Source organism: Moschus berezovskii, chromosome 7 (assembly GCF_049115385.1).
Source record: "Moschus berezovskii isolate FMDL1 chromosome 7, NW_MosBer_1.0, whole genome shotgun sequence".
Taxonomy (NCBI): domain Eukaryota; kingdom Metazoa; phylum Chordata; class Mammalia; order Artiodactyla; family Moschidae; genus Moschus; species Moschus berezovskii.
In genome coordinates, this window is record NC_142466.1 from 38,084,981 (window position 1) to 38,103,449 (window position 18,469).

The 18,469-nt window shown below is 38.1% G+C and overlaps 1 protein-coding gene across 1 annotated transcript in view; it reads right to left on the reverse strand.

Annotated features, from left to right (window-relative positions):
* Positions 1 to 246: 246 nt before the first annotated feature.
* The window catches only part of LURAP1L (leucine rich adaptor protein 1 like), a 48,409-nt gene continuing 30,186 nt past the window's right edge, over positions 247 to 18,469 (reverse strand). The window contains exon 2 of the mRNA XM_055428231.2: positions 247 to 974. Coding sequence (XP_055284206.1) covers positions 600 to 974 — 375 coding nt within the window. The 3' untranslated portion in view covers positions 247 to 599. The remainder of the gene's footprint in view (positions 975 to 18,469) is intronic.

Genomic DNA, 18,469 nt, shown 5'->3' on the forward strand with positions numbered 1-18,469 from the left:
TGATCATCTACAGTATGAACACAAAGTTGAACTGAATAGATTGCATAGCTTTGGGGCTTCCTAATTTCCTAATGGTTGTCATGAGAAGTGTATGGTTAACAGTATTATTGACTTCACACTAGGAACTTGTGGCCTCAAAATAATGCCTAGCTTAGTCCCAACCTAATATAAAAACAGTAATAAACCTCAGTGTCTTCTGGAAAACAAACCTTTGTATTATTTAAGAATACAGACAACAAAGTCAGCTATTATCAGACTTTGGTTTATTGTAAAATTTAGCGAAGTTTATCTTATAATCCCTGACCCCTTGCTCTGAAAACAAAAGCAAAGATGTAATTATTGCTTATTCTTTTCCCCCTACTTTATTTGTGCCACTGTGAAAGAAGGGAGAAAAATCATCGTAATAAATAGAGAAACTTAAGAGAGAAAGAGAAATCAGTCCAGATGAGAAATACTAGGAGCAACAGAAATACCATCAAGCTATTCAAAATAAGCTTCCTTTTAAAAGGTTGTCAAAAATCACACCAAAAATATAGCAGCAGAGAAGGAGGATAAATACAAGTTAATTGCACACCAATCCCATGCAAAAAACTGGGGCATTAGCCAAAGCAGTAGTATTCAGAATCCAATTTGGGACGCTTGTACAGTGCGTGCGAGTCCCCTATGACTGAACTGTCACTGAACTGGTCCAAGTCTGAGGGGGTGTGGTGGCCTGGTACGTCATCTGCCAAAGTGTCCAGGTAGCTCCCCACGGAGATGCCATCTAGCCCGTCACTGCCATCATGGAGGCTGTTGCAGCTGCCATGTAAGGAGGTGCTCTGACTCTCCAGTAAGCTGCACAGGCTGCCACTCAGACTGCTGCCTCGGCTGGTGATGGTGGCTTTCTCTTCAATCATCCACTTGATGGACTCGATGCTCTCATTGATGAGGAGCAACTGGCGCATGAGCTTCCCGTCTGTGGCTCTGAGGTTAACCTGTGGAGGGCAGGGAGAGGGAAGAGACCTGCCAGTTATTCTGTGTTCTTGAAAGACCCCAGCGTCATTTTAATTCTGTCTCCTGCAGTCCATCATTTTACATTCAGAGAATAAAATACAAATTTACTTGAGCGCAGGATCTTTTTGAAAACTGCTGACAAAGGGTAGGAGTCACAATCAAAGAAGTCACTTCCTGCCAGCCCTAACAGGCTCTGAAAGGGACTATAAATTCTCACCGCATCTCTGACCCTCACCAAGCTGCCTGGAAATATCCTATTGAATGATAGATTCTGTCAAGAGACTTGTTCTATGACCAGATTGTTTGTTGTTGTTGTTTTAGTTGCTTCGTTGTGTCTGACTCTTTCATGACCCCATGGACTGTAGTCCTCTAACCATGTGATTTCCCAGGCAAGAATACTGGAGTAGGTTGCCATTTCCTTCTCCAGGGGATCCTCTCCAGGGGATCTTCCTGACCCAGGGATTGAACCTGTGTCTCCTGCATTTGCAGGTAGAATTTTTTTTACCACTGAGCCACCAGGGAAGCTCAGATTTAATAGTTTATCCTTGTTAATTGAGAATATGTGTGTGGATATTGAGAGAAGTGGGGATAGGAATCTGTAGAAATTAAGGAATCATCATCATCATTGTAGCAGCTCCTATTTTTTGAGTGATTATGTGACAAACACCGTTAGTAAAAACTCAACACTCTTTATATTGGGTTGGCCACAAAGTTCGTTCAGGTTTTTCAATGTTACAGAAAAACCCAAGCAAACATTTGGTCAACTCAGTAATAACCCTGTGCCTTAAGTATTATTATTTTTATCCCTCTTTTATAGATGAAGAAACTGAAAATCTGCAAATAAAAAGAGTACAGAAAAAGTCTGCACTTTTTATGACTATATTGACAAATAAGTAGTGCTGAATAATGCTTTCATGTTTAACAAGAACCAAATTGCTTCAATATTCCCTGCATCCAAAAGGCTGATAAATGAGGCCGATCTACTTTACACAATGAAGTGTACAAGTATTTTCTGTAGCTTTCATTATTTCCTTCACATGTGTCAAGAGCAGCTCTAATCAAAACTGGGATATGAGACTCTGGGAAGGTTCCCTTAAATGACTTCTAGGTATGTAGTCTTTCTGATGGTTTTAAATTACTTCAGAGAAACCTGTCTTCTTAGTTACAAAGCAGAATTTCTCTGTAGACCCTACAGTTCAACAGGAATATCTGTTAATATCAAGGGTGTTTCTGAAGGAAGTAGGGGGAGAGACGCTGCAAGATAGCCCTTGTTCTGGTTGGAATTGAAGAGATAAGGCTCCTACAGAGATTCCAGTGGACTGGACTGTGAGGCAAGGACAGATTTAGCCACCAGAGGTCCTAGTCACATTCATCAGGGTTTAAATGAAATTCCAGTTTTTTTCACCTGAGGTCTTTTAACCCAGGAGACTGGGCCTTGCTTATTCTCTCTTGAATACCCAGGACTAATTCAGATTTGCAGGTTTCTAGAATTATCCAAGGCACTCAGTTGTGAGTGACTCAAGTCAGAAGAGAGAAAGAAGCTTATATATGCATTCATATTGTAAATGTATTTCTAGGAATCAATCCATCTCTAAAGGGGAACTTTGGATTGAGTGAATGTGACAGACAGCTATATAGGAGAGATGAAATTTCTAGGATGACGTCAGAGATTTAAGATTGCAGGTAAACTCCATGTGTATATGTACAAAAATGCTTACGTATGTATGTATAAAGTATGACGTATAATTTAAAAACTGTTAATCTGCCTAGGATATTAAATAAAGTGACTTAAGAGACTACCTTATCTTCTCTAATAAATGTACCAAAAATTCTTAGGGAGTCAGCAAGGAAAATCAATTTTCTCTGAGACATTCATGAACAGAACTTAGTAAGTCTCGAGATGGTTTTCTATTTGTGGTGGTGTCTCAGTGACCTTGCTTTGAGGTTGTGTGGGGGAAGGTTTTGTCAATTTTTTATATTTGAATTTACCCCCACACCCTATGAGTCATCAAAATACCGTTCAAATTACAAGTAATACAATAAATATTTACAAATCATCAACAATTTGCTTACGTCCACAGAGGAGCCAGGAAAATCAATAGAAGTCAAAGTCTTACAAAATTGTTCAGTTAAGCATCTGTAGCCGATAAAACATGCTGTACCCATTGTAGGCACAGTGCAATGTAAGTGTGACCATTTCCCAACAGCTCCCCGAATGAATCACAGCTGCATTTGTTCACATCCCCACCCTGCCCTGTCAGAATGTTCCTGCGCATGCCCAGATCTGGATGTATTCCCTGTTACTCCCTTCACTTGAAATACTTGACTGTTTTCCCCTCCAAATCCTCCCCATTCTTGAAGTCCTAATTCTTCCATGAAGTATCTCTTCTGCTGGCCTGTTTACCCTCCACTGTGTAGTTTGTATCTGACAGTCTACCTTAATTTTGTACACTTATGTTGCTACCTATTATTGTGTCTTTTAGCTGTTTCTTCAGATAAGCTTTCAGTTCCTTAAAAAAGCCATGTCTTACATTTTGTCCATTTTTATGGTCTGTTTTAAGGATGGATTGATTTTGCAGAGGGGAAATAGTCATGATTTTAGGATCTGAGAAAGCTCAGCTCTTAAGACAATAATAATGCACATTCCCAGCATCTGTGTCACTTGGGGGTAAAACATACTTTTTTCTAGCAGTTTTTGTCTGAGCTACACAGTGGCTGTATCACATAAGAAGTGTTCAGTTTTGTTGAGCAATATGAATGAGAGGGGAGTAGACTCTGAAGTAACAAAAGCTTCCTTTGACCATGAAATGATTTATTTAAATAAAAAAATTCTTTTCTTCTGAAAGCAAACATTCACAGGCCATTGAACCACTGTAGGGGAAAATATGACGAAAGCAAGTCACTAAGAACGTGTTGGTCAGGCTGATAATGATTACACACTTAACTGGATCTAACCCTGTGTCCTCCCTGGGAGAGAGTAAACAGCTTCCCACCGTGGGATCCCTGGGCCATTCGGTTCACACGGCTGTCTGCCCATTACCTGGCACGTCACCTGATAGTGCTTTCTCCTGGAATTAAGGAGCAGTTATGCTACTCCTGGTGAACCGTCAAAGTAGGAACGATCCACCACCAGGACTGAATCAGCATGTGACTTCTGTCTCCAGCAGCTGCCCTGCCTTTCCTCACTGTTATGCACATCAGTCCTTAGGAAGTCTGGCCATCCATTCAGAAGACAGCAGTCTTGCCCAGTGGGCAGGAACCTGTGTGGTTTTTCTCACTTGAGGTCTTACAAGATCTCAGGACATTTCTCTGAGGACAGTGGTTGTTGGGAGGACTTAGTCATGTTCTGAGTTTAAGTGACCCCTCCTTGGAGAGCCCCTTCCTGATCAATCACAGTATCTAATTCCCATGCTTAGTTGTACACAGCATTTCTATGTTTTTATATTCCCTTCATAATACTTATGACTAATGAAAATCATCCTACTTATTACTTGTTTACTTTTTATTTTCTGTCTCTCATACAAGCATGTAAGCCTTCACAGAGGGCAGGGGACTTGGTCTGTCCTGTTCACCACTCTGTGCCCAAGACCTCCAAGAGTGCTTAATGCCTAGTGGATGTACAAGTCTTATTTGTCCAAGGTCTGAATGATTGCCGTAAGTTGAACCATCTGTCAAGAATGCCCCTCCCTTGAGTTTTGCTGTAAGTCAGTAATACCATAGGGCTTCCCTAGTGGTTTAGATAGTTAAGAATCTGCCTGCAATATGGGAGACCCAGGTTCAATCCCTGGGTTGGGAAGATCCCCTGGAGAAGGGAATGGCAACCCACTCCAGTGTTCTTGCCTGAAGAATCCCATGGGCAGAGGAGTCCATGGGGTCACAAAGAGTCGGACACAAATGACCGACTAACACTTGCTAGTGATACAGTGTTTGAGGGGAAAGAACAAGGTAGCAAGAAAGAGCTCTTCAATATTAAAGCATTCCAAGCATGAAATCCCACTCCCTCTGATTCAGAGTTCAAACACTGAGTAACTAGGGCAAGGTTACTCCCAGGTTAAATGTACAAGTTACAAGACAGTATCCCTGAAAGGAAGTGGACTTCATGACGTAAATCACACTCCAAGCGTTATTCTGTATGTTCTGAGGTGATTACTCATACTAATACAACAGCATTGTTCTGTAAACACTTGGTGAAAGAAATTAAACAAAGGGAACAAACAAATAGGATGCTACCAAAAAATATTTTTTGTAAGGTTTGCATTAATTGATCCAAAGAGATGTCAATGTCCTTTTCCTCTTCACTTGTCACTCTGGCCCTTACAGTTATTGCAGTGCAGCCGATCTTCATACTTAATAAGCCTCTCATGCTTCAAAATTGTAGCATAATAGGTCTCTCAACTCTAGACAGAATGAAGACCGAAATTTCATGTCAATTATGATCAATGAACTGCTCTATAGAAGAACTTAACGGGAGGGTCTTGAAAAGAGCAAATATTCTTAATAAACTTTTCCAGATCTATGTTTTTGTCCAATCTACCATTTTAATACTACAAATACAAAGGTTATGAATTGTCTTACTGGAATCCAAGAAAGAGAAAATATGGTCATGCTTTCACTTCATCACGAAGTTGCCAAATAAATTCACTTCTTTGGTAGTGGTGTGTAAGGAACACAGGACAGAGCTCTGGCCTGTCATTGTCACAGTCTACCTTTGGGCAAGGTGGCTTGGCATATACAATCTTCTCATACAAGAAGAAGAATCCTGGGGATTAATTTTGAGCTCTGGTAAGCCCCTGGACTCAATAGACATAGTAAAGCAGTCTGTGAACAAAATCTAATTTCTGCCCAATATTGAAAATTTAATTCAGTAGAGAAATCCACATATCACTGTCCTCTGCTCTCTGTATTGAGGTTTCACTGAAAATGTTATAAGAAGATTCTGTAGATCAGATCGTCTCAGGATTCACCTTCATTCTAACACAGTCTCTGATCGTCATTCCTGTGGCTGTTTGATTACTAAATTGTTTCTGCTATGAAAGAATCATTCAAGCTATATACAGGAGACAGAGCAATTAATTTACTGCTCCATCTCTGGCAAATTACTTAGTAAAAGCTCATGGCTAGAGTTTAAGCTCTATGTGAATTTTAATCACCTTATCAGAAATTCTGTGGTGATAGTAATTTTAGCTCTTGCCATTTGGGTTTCACTAAAAGTAATATTTGTGGTCTGTGCCAAGATAAACATACATACCATGTTTAATGGGTCTATATATTAACTGAAATGTACACATGAGCTGCTGAATATATCTGCCAAATATGGACATTGCTCACTCCATCTTATCCTTCAGGCTTGCATAGCACCAGTGTTCATATCTCTCACAAAGCTCTCCTGTACCATTCTTATCTTTTTATTTATGGGAACTGACTAATCAGATAAAAGCAGGCCATCTCCCAGTTATGCAACCTACTGTAAAATCCACAGTATCCATGACCCAAATCCCAATTGTCCAGCGAGCTGCTATAGGAAGAAGACTACTTTGCAAGCAAGTTCGTGATCATGAACATGAAGGAAGGAGAATAAATTAGATTTGCCTTTTAATGTGATGCCCTAATCCTAGTGTCTAAGGTGAGGAAACCAATCAGCATTTTGTTTTTCAATTTTGTAATTGGTAGAAGGCCTTTTTTCTAGCCGTATTTATTTCTAAATATAAAAAAAAAATCAAAAGCATCTAATGTTCTAAATTAAAGGGCTGTTGTAAAGACACTTAGAATATTGTTTCTCGAATAGTTTATCCCAATTTATCTTCATGTTCCCTTTGTATAACCTCCTCTTGTCTAAATGAACTCCCTCCTCAAATTCACCACATCCTCAATTTGAAGAATACAGATTTCCTGTCCACTCCTTCTTAAAATTTCCAGCAGTTTTATTAATAGCTGTATTTCTAAAGCACTCCTGTTTTGTCCAGAGAACCCATAAGGATAGCACGATCTTACTGCAGTCTGAGAAGACACAGTACAGTACTTGCATCCAGTGCTTTGAGTTTAGAATGCTTCAAGAGAAGAGCATGCAGCATTTGCAAGTCAGAGCTAGTCTGCCAAAGTTTTCCTCTGCTTTCTTAGCTAGTTCCAAATTTACAACAGAATTTGTTTTGAATTGGGCAACAGAGGATTCCATTTTTATATCAGTCAGCTTTGTCTTCCTCCATTTGAATTGTTTTTATGTGGAACTGAACAATAACTAAAACAGTTCACTGTTTTCCCAAAACCTCATAGAGGGGTAATTTCCCCAGAGACTAAATTACATACATAGAAACACTATCATCAGCACAGCTGACCAACTTATATTGTTTTGATAACTTAGATAGCTGCATCTGGTTTATTTGAAAGGGGCACATGTGACTCTCCTGAATCTTGAACATAAATTCCTGCCATCAGGCCTGCTCATGAGATCTGTATAGTGTCTGCTGGTGAGTCCTCTGATTACCAAAGTAAGACAGAGAACTCTACAGCCTTATTCGGTCAGGTTTTAGCTCCAGTTGATACTTAGATGCCTGTGATGAAAACTCCTTTACCATAACCTAATACAGTGAAAATTTTTTCTTGAGAGATTTCAATATGTATATGCAAAGTATAATTCTGGCTAATGTATGAGACTATAAATCACCTGAGCTGAAATTCATTTGGAATGATGTCACTGAAACATGGACTCCCCATATTTGTAATAGAAGAGCTCCCACACAGAACACAGACCAGAAGAGTTTCTGCTAACTTATAATAAATGTTCTTTCTGCATGTTCATTTTTCTAATTTAGAATTTACAATGGGATTTTTACATGGAAGGCTCGGATTTGGTAATGTGCCCCTCTGTGATTTGTAGTGGCTGTGTCTCCAATAGGAGGGAAGCAGGAGGCAGGGTGGTGTGCTGGGAAATGTTGAACGGTTGGTTCCCTGGAAAACCACACACACACACAAACATGCATGCTGCTGCTGCTGCTGCTGCTAAGTCACTTCAGTCATGTCCGACTCTGTGTGACCCCATAGATGGAAGCCCACCAGGCTCCCCCTTCCCTGGGATTCTCCAGATAAGAACACTGGAGTGAGTTGCCATTTCCTTCTCCAATGTGTGAAAGTGAAAAGTGAAAGTGAAGTCGCTCAGTCGTGTCTGACCCCTAGTGACCCCACGGACTGCAGCCTACCAGGCTCCTCCATCCATGGGATTTTCTAGGCAATAGTACTGGAGTGGCTTGCCATTGCCTTCTCCACAAACATGCATACGTGCACATAATAGAAACTGTGCTGATACAAATAATACTAAAATATTTATATAAAATATTTTATAAAATACAGTACCTTTTATTGTAAATTTCATGTACTGTAACTGATTCTCAGAGACTCCTTTTGTTTATCTTTGTTGAATTATTGTACATACAGCAACTTCTAGTTTCAGTCCAACCATAATTGAACAAATAGAATTGATCCCAGTCCACTAACTCTTTTCTAAATAATTTTTCTTCCTTAAGTCTGATATGTGATCTGTTGTTTAACCATTTTCCACCCTAGTGGAAATTATATTCATTAAACTTAAACCTGTTTCAGCCTCAGCATGAGTTACATCTGAGCTTTATAGATTTGTCAGTGATGGGAGCAATTTGGCTGAGTTGGATGAGTTTTTGACTGCATAGAGAGTATTTCCCAGTAATTTTTTGTGCTATGGATAATGTAATAGCTAAGGACATGACACAGTTTTAAGTCGAATCTGTAGTATCAACATTTTCCCCATTAGATCATTTTTCCCTTAAGATCAGTGTCTTAAGATAATCAACAAAGTTATGTCAAGTTCTGATTTATAAAGTTTTACAGTTTCTATGCTGTAAATACTCCTACAATGGCCAGTGTCAAGTGCCAACATGATGTCACTAAACATACATTTGGTATGGAATGGAATTTTATCTTTTCCCCTAAGTAGAATTTGAGGGAGATGTAAAATATTTATACCAAAGTTATTAGTGGTCTTTTATGGAAAGGTTTCAAATACTGAATATAGATTATTCTTTAAGCATCATTGAGATATAAAATCTATTTGGAAAGGGAATAATCAAGAGACTTAGATCCCACTTAGTGTTTACATTTCTATATTATAATTTTTCATGGATTTATTTCTAAAATATGCTGTGCACTTCTCCATCTCTGTAAATAGAACAAAGTAGTAGAACCAAACAGAATCAAGTAGTAGGAAGAAGCCACCACCATGAACAGAGTATTTCCATTTCAGAGTTATTCAACAATGCAATAAGGGGTTATTGAGGTAATAGCTTGTTAGTCCTTTTTTCATGTGGTCCCTTCTTATAAAAGTGCTCGACTTTCTCTTTCAGTAACTACTAGATAATGATATTAGATCTGTTTGCCACAGTTCTTATGCCTGCTTTTCGTCCTCAGTCCCTCAATTCTTTCTAATCTGCTATCTGTAGCCCAGCAGTACATCAGTAATATTTCAGTAACTGTAATTTTCCTATTTTTTGAGTATGAGAGAACTGATTTGCAAGGAAAATTAACCTTTGCAATTCTTAGAAAGTGACTTTAAGCAGTGAGTAAAATTATGTGAAGCAGAAGCCTCTGCAAAGAGTAAAGCACGTGGGCCTTGCTCCCTGGAGCAGTGATTCTTGACATACACATTACCTTGGAGCCTTGTTAACATTCAGATCTCTTCACTAATTCTTCACTAATCTTGCATTTCTAACAAATTCTCAGCAGATGCCATTACAGGTAGGCAGCCTCTAAGATGCTTCCCAATAAAACCCCCTCTTTCTTGGTAGCTACATCCTTGTGTAATTCCCTACCCGAGTGTAGACTGGACGTTTTGACTCGTTTCTTAGGAATACAATATGGCAAAAATGATGGGATGTCAGTTCTGAGAAAAGATTACAAAAAGACTGTTTTCTGTCTTGGGTACATTCTTCTACTTGCTGAAAGGAGAGGCATCTGCCAGGCTGTGAGGTGTACTATTGTGAGATCTCCATGATAAGGAACTGATATCTCTGGACAACAGTTAGCAAGGGGCTAGGCCTGCCCACTACTACTTCCTATGTGAATGAGCATGAAGCAGCGAGGGGGCTGTGAAATGACTGCAGCTCTATCTGATGTGCTAATTGCAGACTTCAAAGAGACTCAAGCCAGAGACACTCAGTTTACCTGTGCAAGACTTCTGACTCACAGAAACTGAGATAACACATTTGTTGTTTGCCTTGCTAAATTTTGGAGTATTTGTTACACAGCATGGATAAACATACATCAGTGCCATTGGTAAATGGGCTACACTTAGAGTAGCAAGGACCTATATATCTTTTCTATTTGTGGATAATTTGGGGTAATAGATGCTGGACCACCATGTCTGTGGAATGCTACTCTGTTGGCATATTGTTTTATAGCTTGAAAAAAGTAAAAAATTGAGTAAATAGTGAAGTATACATTGATGGAGACAAGAAATGTTAGAGAGGAATCATGGTCTTCTTTGAGGGGCCATCTGCATCACCCACAGGACAAACGCATGGTTTATTATCCTGAAGGTGAAATGACAAATGATATCTCTGATATTTAGTGACATAGATGATGCTTTAAATAGAGATCACTTATACATAATACTCCTATAATTTGAGGGCCATAAAAAGTAGGGTATACTATGATAAGATAATAAACTTAGATGTTAACATTCAGATAGCTTAAGAACTTGGAATACACTATGACTCGTGACATCTCTGAGTTTTCAATACTGACAAACTGACTAAACTTTAATCCTGACTTTTCTGAATTCATTTAATTTGAAGAATTCACTTTAATGTGTCCTCACTAGGGGAAGGAAGGTGGAGATAAGGAAAGCAACAAATGCGTTTATTGTCTCCCATGAAGCAGACTTTGTGTTTCACATATTAACCCATTTTTTTAGAAAGGGCCTCTGTAGAATGGTCCTTGTGCATAGGGAATATAACTGAGATACAAACCTTTTGTTAGAACCATTCATTTTTTAGTTAATGTTGATAATTTTATAATATTTGGAATGCTTCCTTTTATGATGAAGATTAGTTTTATTTTTCATATGGTGCCTAAACACCAATTAAATATTGACATTTGGGAAAATTTGGGTGGGGCTCTCCAGATGACATGAGTTGCAGTGTAGCAGTGATCTCACACTCTGAAGTGTGGCCAATGAGAAACAACTGCCATATTCCATCACTCACTGATAATACACTGACTTTTTAATTTAGTGATTTTGTCTGATTTAAAAAATCTTTCAGTTCAGTTCAATCGCTCAGTCGTGTCCGACTCTTTGCGACCCCATGAACCACAGCACGCCAGGCCTCCCTGTCCATCACCAACTCCCGGAGTTCACTCAAACTCATGTCCATCGAGTAGGTGATGCCATCCAGCCATCTCATTCTCTGTCGTCCCCTTCTACTCCCGCCCCCAATCCCTCCCAGCATCAGAGTCATTTCCAGTGAGTCAACTCGTCACATGAGGTGGCCAAAGTATTGGAGATTCAGCTTTAGCATAAGTTAGGAATGTTAATAAACATATCTTCCATTTATTAGTTGCTTCCTATATATCATGTCTTAAATATTAGCTTAGCTAATATATTTAATGTCATTATCGTAATAAATCTGTAAAGCTGATTATGATTCTCATTGTGGTTCCAGTCTGACATATAAAGAGGTTGAAAGTTATCACTCCTGTTTCCCCAATTAGAAAAAAACAGAATAAACTGAAGATCAACAACTCTTCTTACATCCCAAGAGACTTAAGGTCACAGGGTAAACTGCTGCCTCCAGGAAACAAAGAAGTGGATACAGAGAATCTTTGCTTACCAACAACAGATGCCCTGAAGCAGAAGGCCCCGGCTGGAGTTAGTAGGAAGACTTAAAACTATAATTGAAGGATTGCTGGAGATTCATTGTAGACTAGCTTGAGAGTTAAAAACTCCACGTTAAAAACTTCAGGGGAAGCCCCACAGTTTCATGAGTTTTACCTCCAGTAGCCCCACCAAGTCCCAACTTACCCTGATGCTCTGACAGGGGCAGGAGTAAAGTAACCATTCTAAAGTATGCCCGAAGCTCTCTGTTCTCTTTCTCAGGGCCTGCTGTCAAGGAAAACTGTTTACCAGAGCCTCACTGACTGGGGTTTTACCAAAGCCTAACCAACCTTTTTTGTTGTTGTTTAGTCGCTAGGTCATATCCAATTCTCTTGCGACTTCATGGACTGTAGCCTGCCGGGCTTCTCTGTCCATGGGATTTCCCAGGCAAGAACACAGGAGTGGGTTGCCATTTCTTCTCCAGGGGATCTCCCTGACCCAGGGATCAAACCCTTATCTCCTGCATCTCCTGAATTGGCAGGTGGATTCTTTACTGAGCCACCCCAGAACCAACTAGGGGTGAAGAGAAATGCCCATTTCAGGCTCACAAAAAGACTGATACCTAACCATGGACTCTAGACTGCCTCTTCTCCCTACACCGTACACCACAATAGGGCTCCTGAGAATAACAGGGACTGCAGCTGAAAGTCCCACAAGCCTCAGACTCTATTTAGGGAATCTCTAGGAAAACCCAAAGACAAAAAAAAAAAAATAGACCAAAAAAGAAAAGATACTAGAGGAAATATTAGTCTCTGACACCTACAGCTAACAGTAAACACAATTTAACTCCTATTCAGATAAATATAAAACCTCTCATCTCAGGTCTCTCTCAGTTCCTTTTATATCATACACAGCTTGCAACAAAAAATTACAAGACATTCTGAAAAAGCAAAAAGTCTGAAGAGACAAGTCATGCATCAGAACCATACTCAGATATGGTACAGATTTTGATATTATTAGACAGGGAATTTTAAGTAACAAGCCACTCCAGTAGTATTGCCTAGAAAATCCCATGGATGGAGGAGCCTGATAGGCTGCAGTCCATGGGGTCGCTAAGGGTCAAACACGACTGAGCGACTTCACTTTCATTTTTCACTTATTGGAGAAGGAAATGGCAACCCACTCCAGTGTTCTTGCCTGGAGAATCCCAGGGACAGGGGAGCCTGGTGGGCTTCCGTCTATGGGGTCACACAGAGTCGGACACGACCGAAGTGACTTAGCAGCAGCAGCAGCAGCGGCATGATTAATTTGATAAGGAATCTAATACAGAAAGTAGACAACATGCAAGAATAGGTGTGTCATGTGAGCAGAGAGATAACATTTATACAAACAATCAAAAGGAAATGCTGTAAGTCAGAAACACGGCAATATAAATGACGAATGCTTTTGATGAATGTATCCGTAGACTAGACACAGCTAAGGAAAGGATGCATGAGCTCAGTTCAGTTCAGTTCAGTTCAGTCGCTCAGTCGTATCCGACTCTTTGCGACGAGTTTAAAAATCTCTTCAGCAATGTGTTGAAGCATAGCCTAAGAGGCTTACCAAAGCATAATTTAATTACCAATGGAGAGATACGCTTGTATGACCTGTAATTTACTACTAATTTGGCTCAGACTTATGAAGTTGTAAGTTGAGGTGTAGATTTGTGTTTTGAAGACTTGAAAATGATTTTGGCCCAGTGGAAAGAAAAACATCTCAAATTTATGGTTTTATTGTCCTGTTTGATGTTAAACGGCTTTGTCTCTAAACAGATTGTTTCATATGTCTTTCCTGAGAAATTACATAAACTCTAATTCTCTTTTGGGTCAGCTGTATCATCTTGCTGCTTTTTTCATTAAATAAGCTAAATAAATCTTCGGCAAGTGCTCCCTCTATGTTTGTATGAGAACCATGTTTTCAACTACTTAAAAATTACACTTTGATAGGGTTGGAGTTTGCCGTCAAAATACATAGTATGCTTGCCTGCTGGAACTGGTGAAACAGTTCCAGAGAAGTGGCCTCTGGCGTGAAATTCTGAATCTCCATTTTCTTCTGATTTGGTGCCTTTTATTCTGGTTTGCTTGCTTCATTATTATTGTTTTGGATCCTTGGCTAATAGTTACCAGTTTTGGTTAACGCATTGTTTAGGTAATGTCCATTTTCTCAACTGGGTACTGAACCCGCCTGTATTACAAAAAAAAAAAGTATGCAAAACCAGCCAATTCCAGGAACTGGTGCACTGAACCAACAGGCCAGTCAAGGTCCCATAATCTATAAATGATTTCCTAATTGGGGTAGCTCTAACTGGCAATCTGGCTGGTTTCATGATGTATTCACTTTGGATCTCTATAGGATGATGGGAATCTATTCTCCGTTGGGCGAGAGATGACACAGAGTATGATCAGTTGGTCTATATTGTTTGTTTTTTGTTGTGCTCAAAGTCACGTAGAAAATATTATTTCCACTGACTAGGAGAAAAACACTTTGAGAATGTGTGTTTTGTGTTTTCTAGAGTCCTGTGCCTAGGGCGGTAGAACTGAAGTTTTAAGTCCTGTTGGTGGCTGTGTATTTGAGAAAAACTTTTTACCGCTCATAGATAAGAAAATGAAATATTTCCCTACTTCTAGAATAAATTAAGTTATAGTGTCTTAGGAAAAAAGAGAATTTTCTCATTAGAGATACTAATAAATACTTAGAAAATTTAATATTCTCAGAATTTCAAGAACGTAAATCGAACTTTAATATTTTTAATGTACTGACATTTTTAAGGGCAAAAAAAAATCCTTCACAATGTTAGCTTAGAAACATCAAAGTGAATCTTTAGACATAAATTGGTTTGGTAAATTTAGGTTATAAATAACTAAATGTCTTTTCCTTGCTTTTTTCAATATGGAGACTAAACATATAATTTAATTTTTCTTGTTTAATATTTGGATTTTCAAATGAACAGACTAGTTAACGTTAACTTCCTGAATTCATTTAACTGGTCTACTGTTAAAATAAGCTAAGGTTTCTTCCATATATTGAGATTAAAAAAATATGCAATTATGTATTCAACTATATTTTCTTGGGCTCCAAAATCAATGAGGACAGTGATTGCAGCCATGAAATTAAAAGGCGCTTGCTCCTTGGAAGAACAGCTGTGACAAACCTAGATAGCATACTATAAAGCACAGACATCACTTTGCCGACAAAGGTTCATATAGTCAAAGCTATGGGTTTTCCAGTAGTCATGTATGGATGTGAGAGTTGGACCGTGGACCATAAAGAAGGCTGAGCGCCAAAGGATTGAGGCTTTGGAACTGTGGTTCTGGAGAAGTCTCTTGATAGTCACTTGGACTGCAAGGATATCAAATCAGTCAATCCTAAAGGAAATCAATCCTGACTATTCATTAGAAGGGCTGATTCTGAAGCTGAAGCTCCAATATTTTGTCCCCTGATGCGAAGAGCTGACTCACTGGAAAAGACCCTGATGTTGGGAAAAACTGAGGGCAAGAGGAGGAGGGGGTGACAGAGGATGAGACGGTTGGATGGCATCACTGACTTGATGGACATGAGTTTGAGCAAACTCAGGGAAGATAGTGCTGGACAAAGAAGCCTGGTGTGCTACAATCCATGTGGTTGAAAAGAGTTGGAAATGACTTAGCAACTGAACAAAAACAGTATTAAGTTATAATTCTTAATCTTTTTTATTCAACTGTAATTGTGTTCTGTTCTGTCAGTTCAAACATAATTTGGAGGATATTAATTGTAGAACTTTAAATCAAGTTAATAAATAAAAATTTATGGCTTATATATAATTTCTAAGGAAAATAGAATATTCAGATGTGTCACCAGTTGTTATGTATATCATTGCTTTTTATTTAAATAGTAACAGAGTGGCTGAATCTTTGGGTCATTTTAATATACATATTTTTGCATCCACAAAAGTGTTAAAGGTGTGCACTTGGCTGTGAAGATCTTAAAAAGTACTGTGTAAGCTTTGGTGGTCTCCTTAATGCTTGTATATGACAGTGGTTACTCTCCAGTTTTTCTCTGAAAGGTTAGTAAGTGTGATTAAAACTTATGGCTTATATAGGTGGTTCAGACTATACTAGAAATAATCATGGCAAAGAACTGTAACTAAAATAGGTTTTTGCTTGTCAAAAAAGAAGAGTATTTTTGTTCTCAGTAAAAGTGGTTTGTTCCAGAATGTGAAAGGGGATAATAAAGAATAGAGCTTCAATTGAAATTGAAAACTGACTAAATATACCAAAAAATCCAAAATTATTTGCCTTTAAATATCATATCTATTACAAAGGCTTCCCTGGTGGTTCAGATAGTAAAGAATCTGCCTGCAATGCAAGAGACCCAGGTTCGGTCCCTGAGTCAGGAAGATTCCCTGGAGAAGGAAATGGCTAGCACTCTAGTATTCTTGCCTGGAGAATTCCAGGGACAAAGAAGCCTGGCGAGCATATATAGGTTATGGGGTTGCAAAGAGTCAGAAATGACTGAGTGAATAACACACAAAGAATTATATGGGAAAAAAGCAATGCAATGTGTAAAAATGTTGGTAAAATTTGCTCAGTTTTGATGGCTTTATTAGGAGACAAAATTTTTAAATCTAAATCTTTATTAAAAGAAAAATAACAACAAATTTCATTAAATGTTAAACAGTTTAGTTATCAAAGATATTTAGTCAATATGTTAGGAAACAATTTTTTAAAGGAGTTTATGGATAAAATACTACATTACCAATGCAAAGCTCAAAGTTGCTTTTTTGCCCTCTTCTGTTGGAATGAAAAATTGGTGTAGAATTTACTTTGCTTTTAGTAAGAGAGTGTAAAAGGTTATTCTTCTGTGTTATCTGCCCAGATAGTAGAGATGCCTTATCTAACCTGAAAATTTTCCATTCTTTTTGCTGATTTTGGCATGTCCTTGAAAAAAAAACAAACAAGTTACTTAAAAGAATTACTTAAAATTGCACCGCATTCTTAATGTCAAACAATGACCATTCATTATTTCCAAGCACATAAGGCTAGTGTTTTAATCCAACAACTAAATATATGTTAATAATACTTTAACCCTTTTGATTTTACCTTCCCAAGATAAGACCCTAAATTCAGGGGGAAATTTTTTTTTTTAATATTTTTTATGCCCAAGCTGTTCTTTATGGTCTTTGCAAAGGTCCCCATTTGCTAGACAGCAGGCACAGAAAATGACTGAACATGTGTGTGTTCCAGTAAAGTATTTAAAACGTGAACTGGATTTAGGGTCCTACTCTTACAGGTATTAAAACAAACAAACAAACAAACAAAAAAACCCCAAAACACATCCTAATGAATTTAACTCAGTATATCTTTTTTCAGGGACTTATTTGACCTCTGCGCCTCTATTCTTCCTTTATCCACCTTTTCTTTTTTTTCTTTATCCACCTTTTCCATACTTATAGTTTCCCCTCACTAAAGGGCTAAAGACACCTTAGCATATGCTTGCTTTAGGTTTGTATATGTCATTTTTTTTTCCTTTTTTTTTTTTTTGGAATAACGTGCTTTGGTAGACTCAAACAAAGCCACAGCCAGAAATCTACTTAGAAAAGGCATAAAAGCAGATGGGCCCAGGAAAGTATATGTAACACAGATGATGTATATGAAGGAACTTGAAAAATGTGACTTTGCTGTGACAAAAGTTTCTGTTAAGTATGCGTCACTAAGTCTTTAACTACTTTTTATTTTTAACCACTTTTAATCTCCAATTTATTCCATAAAAAGTTGCCTTTATTGTATGAAAGAACATGCATACTCTGAATTTAATACTTCAAGTAAGACTTGATAAGCTTTGTTTCTTCTGGGTGGGTCAAGGTGAATTCCAGGAGGAAGGAATGGATTAGCTCTTCATTTTGGTTAGCTTCCTTTCTCTCTGCTTATCTGTGATTCAGCATATATCTAGTATTGTGATGATCCAGTGCTCTTCATTTTACTGAGCACTTTACATTTTCCACAAATAGCTTAATGATATCTCTGTCCCAAAAGATTATCAGTAACTAAATTTATATGCTTCTATCTTTAGTGTTTTAGAAACTCAAATATTTAAACTGCCCCTTTGCATGATACGATTTTGAAAAATTATTGTGTTTGCTTTATTTTAAATGAAATTTGTTAGCTCTTTAACATTGCCTCAAATGCTATATTCATTTTCCCAATTTAGTACTCTCCTAGAATTTTACTCTAAGTAGATGATTTCACCTGGATGTGTAACAATTTGTTCTTCTTTTAACATGATGTAGTTTGTCATATTCATATCTACATTGATCTATTTCTGGAAGAAATAACATACAATGCTTTTAAAACAGAGGTGATAGCTGAGTTGTTACTTATTGATACTAGTGATGTCCTGTGATTCAATTACCCATTGATGGTGGAGTTCAGTGAGGATGGCAAGAAAACCTAAAACTTGGACTCTAGTCTTGGTTCCATTAGTAACTTAACTTGTAACAAGTCACCTAATCTTCCCATGCTTCCATTTCCCTATTAGATAAGAATATTGGAGATCATCTTTAAGATTCCTTTCAGCCCTAAATTGTCTTGATTCTCAAATGTAACACGTTAATAGTATATGACC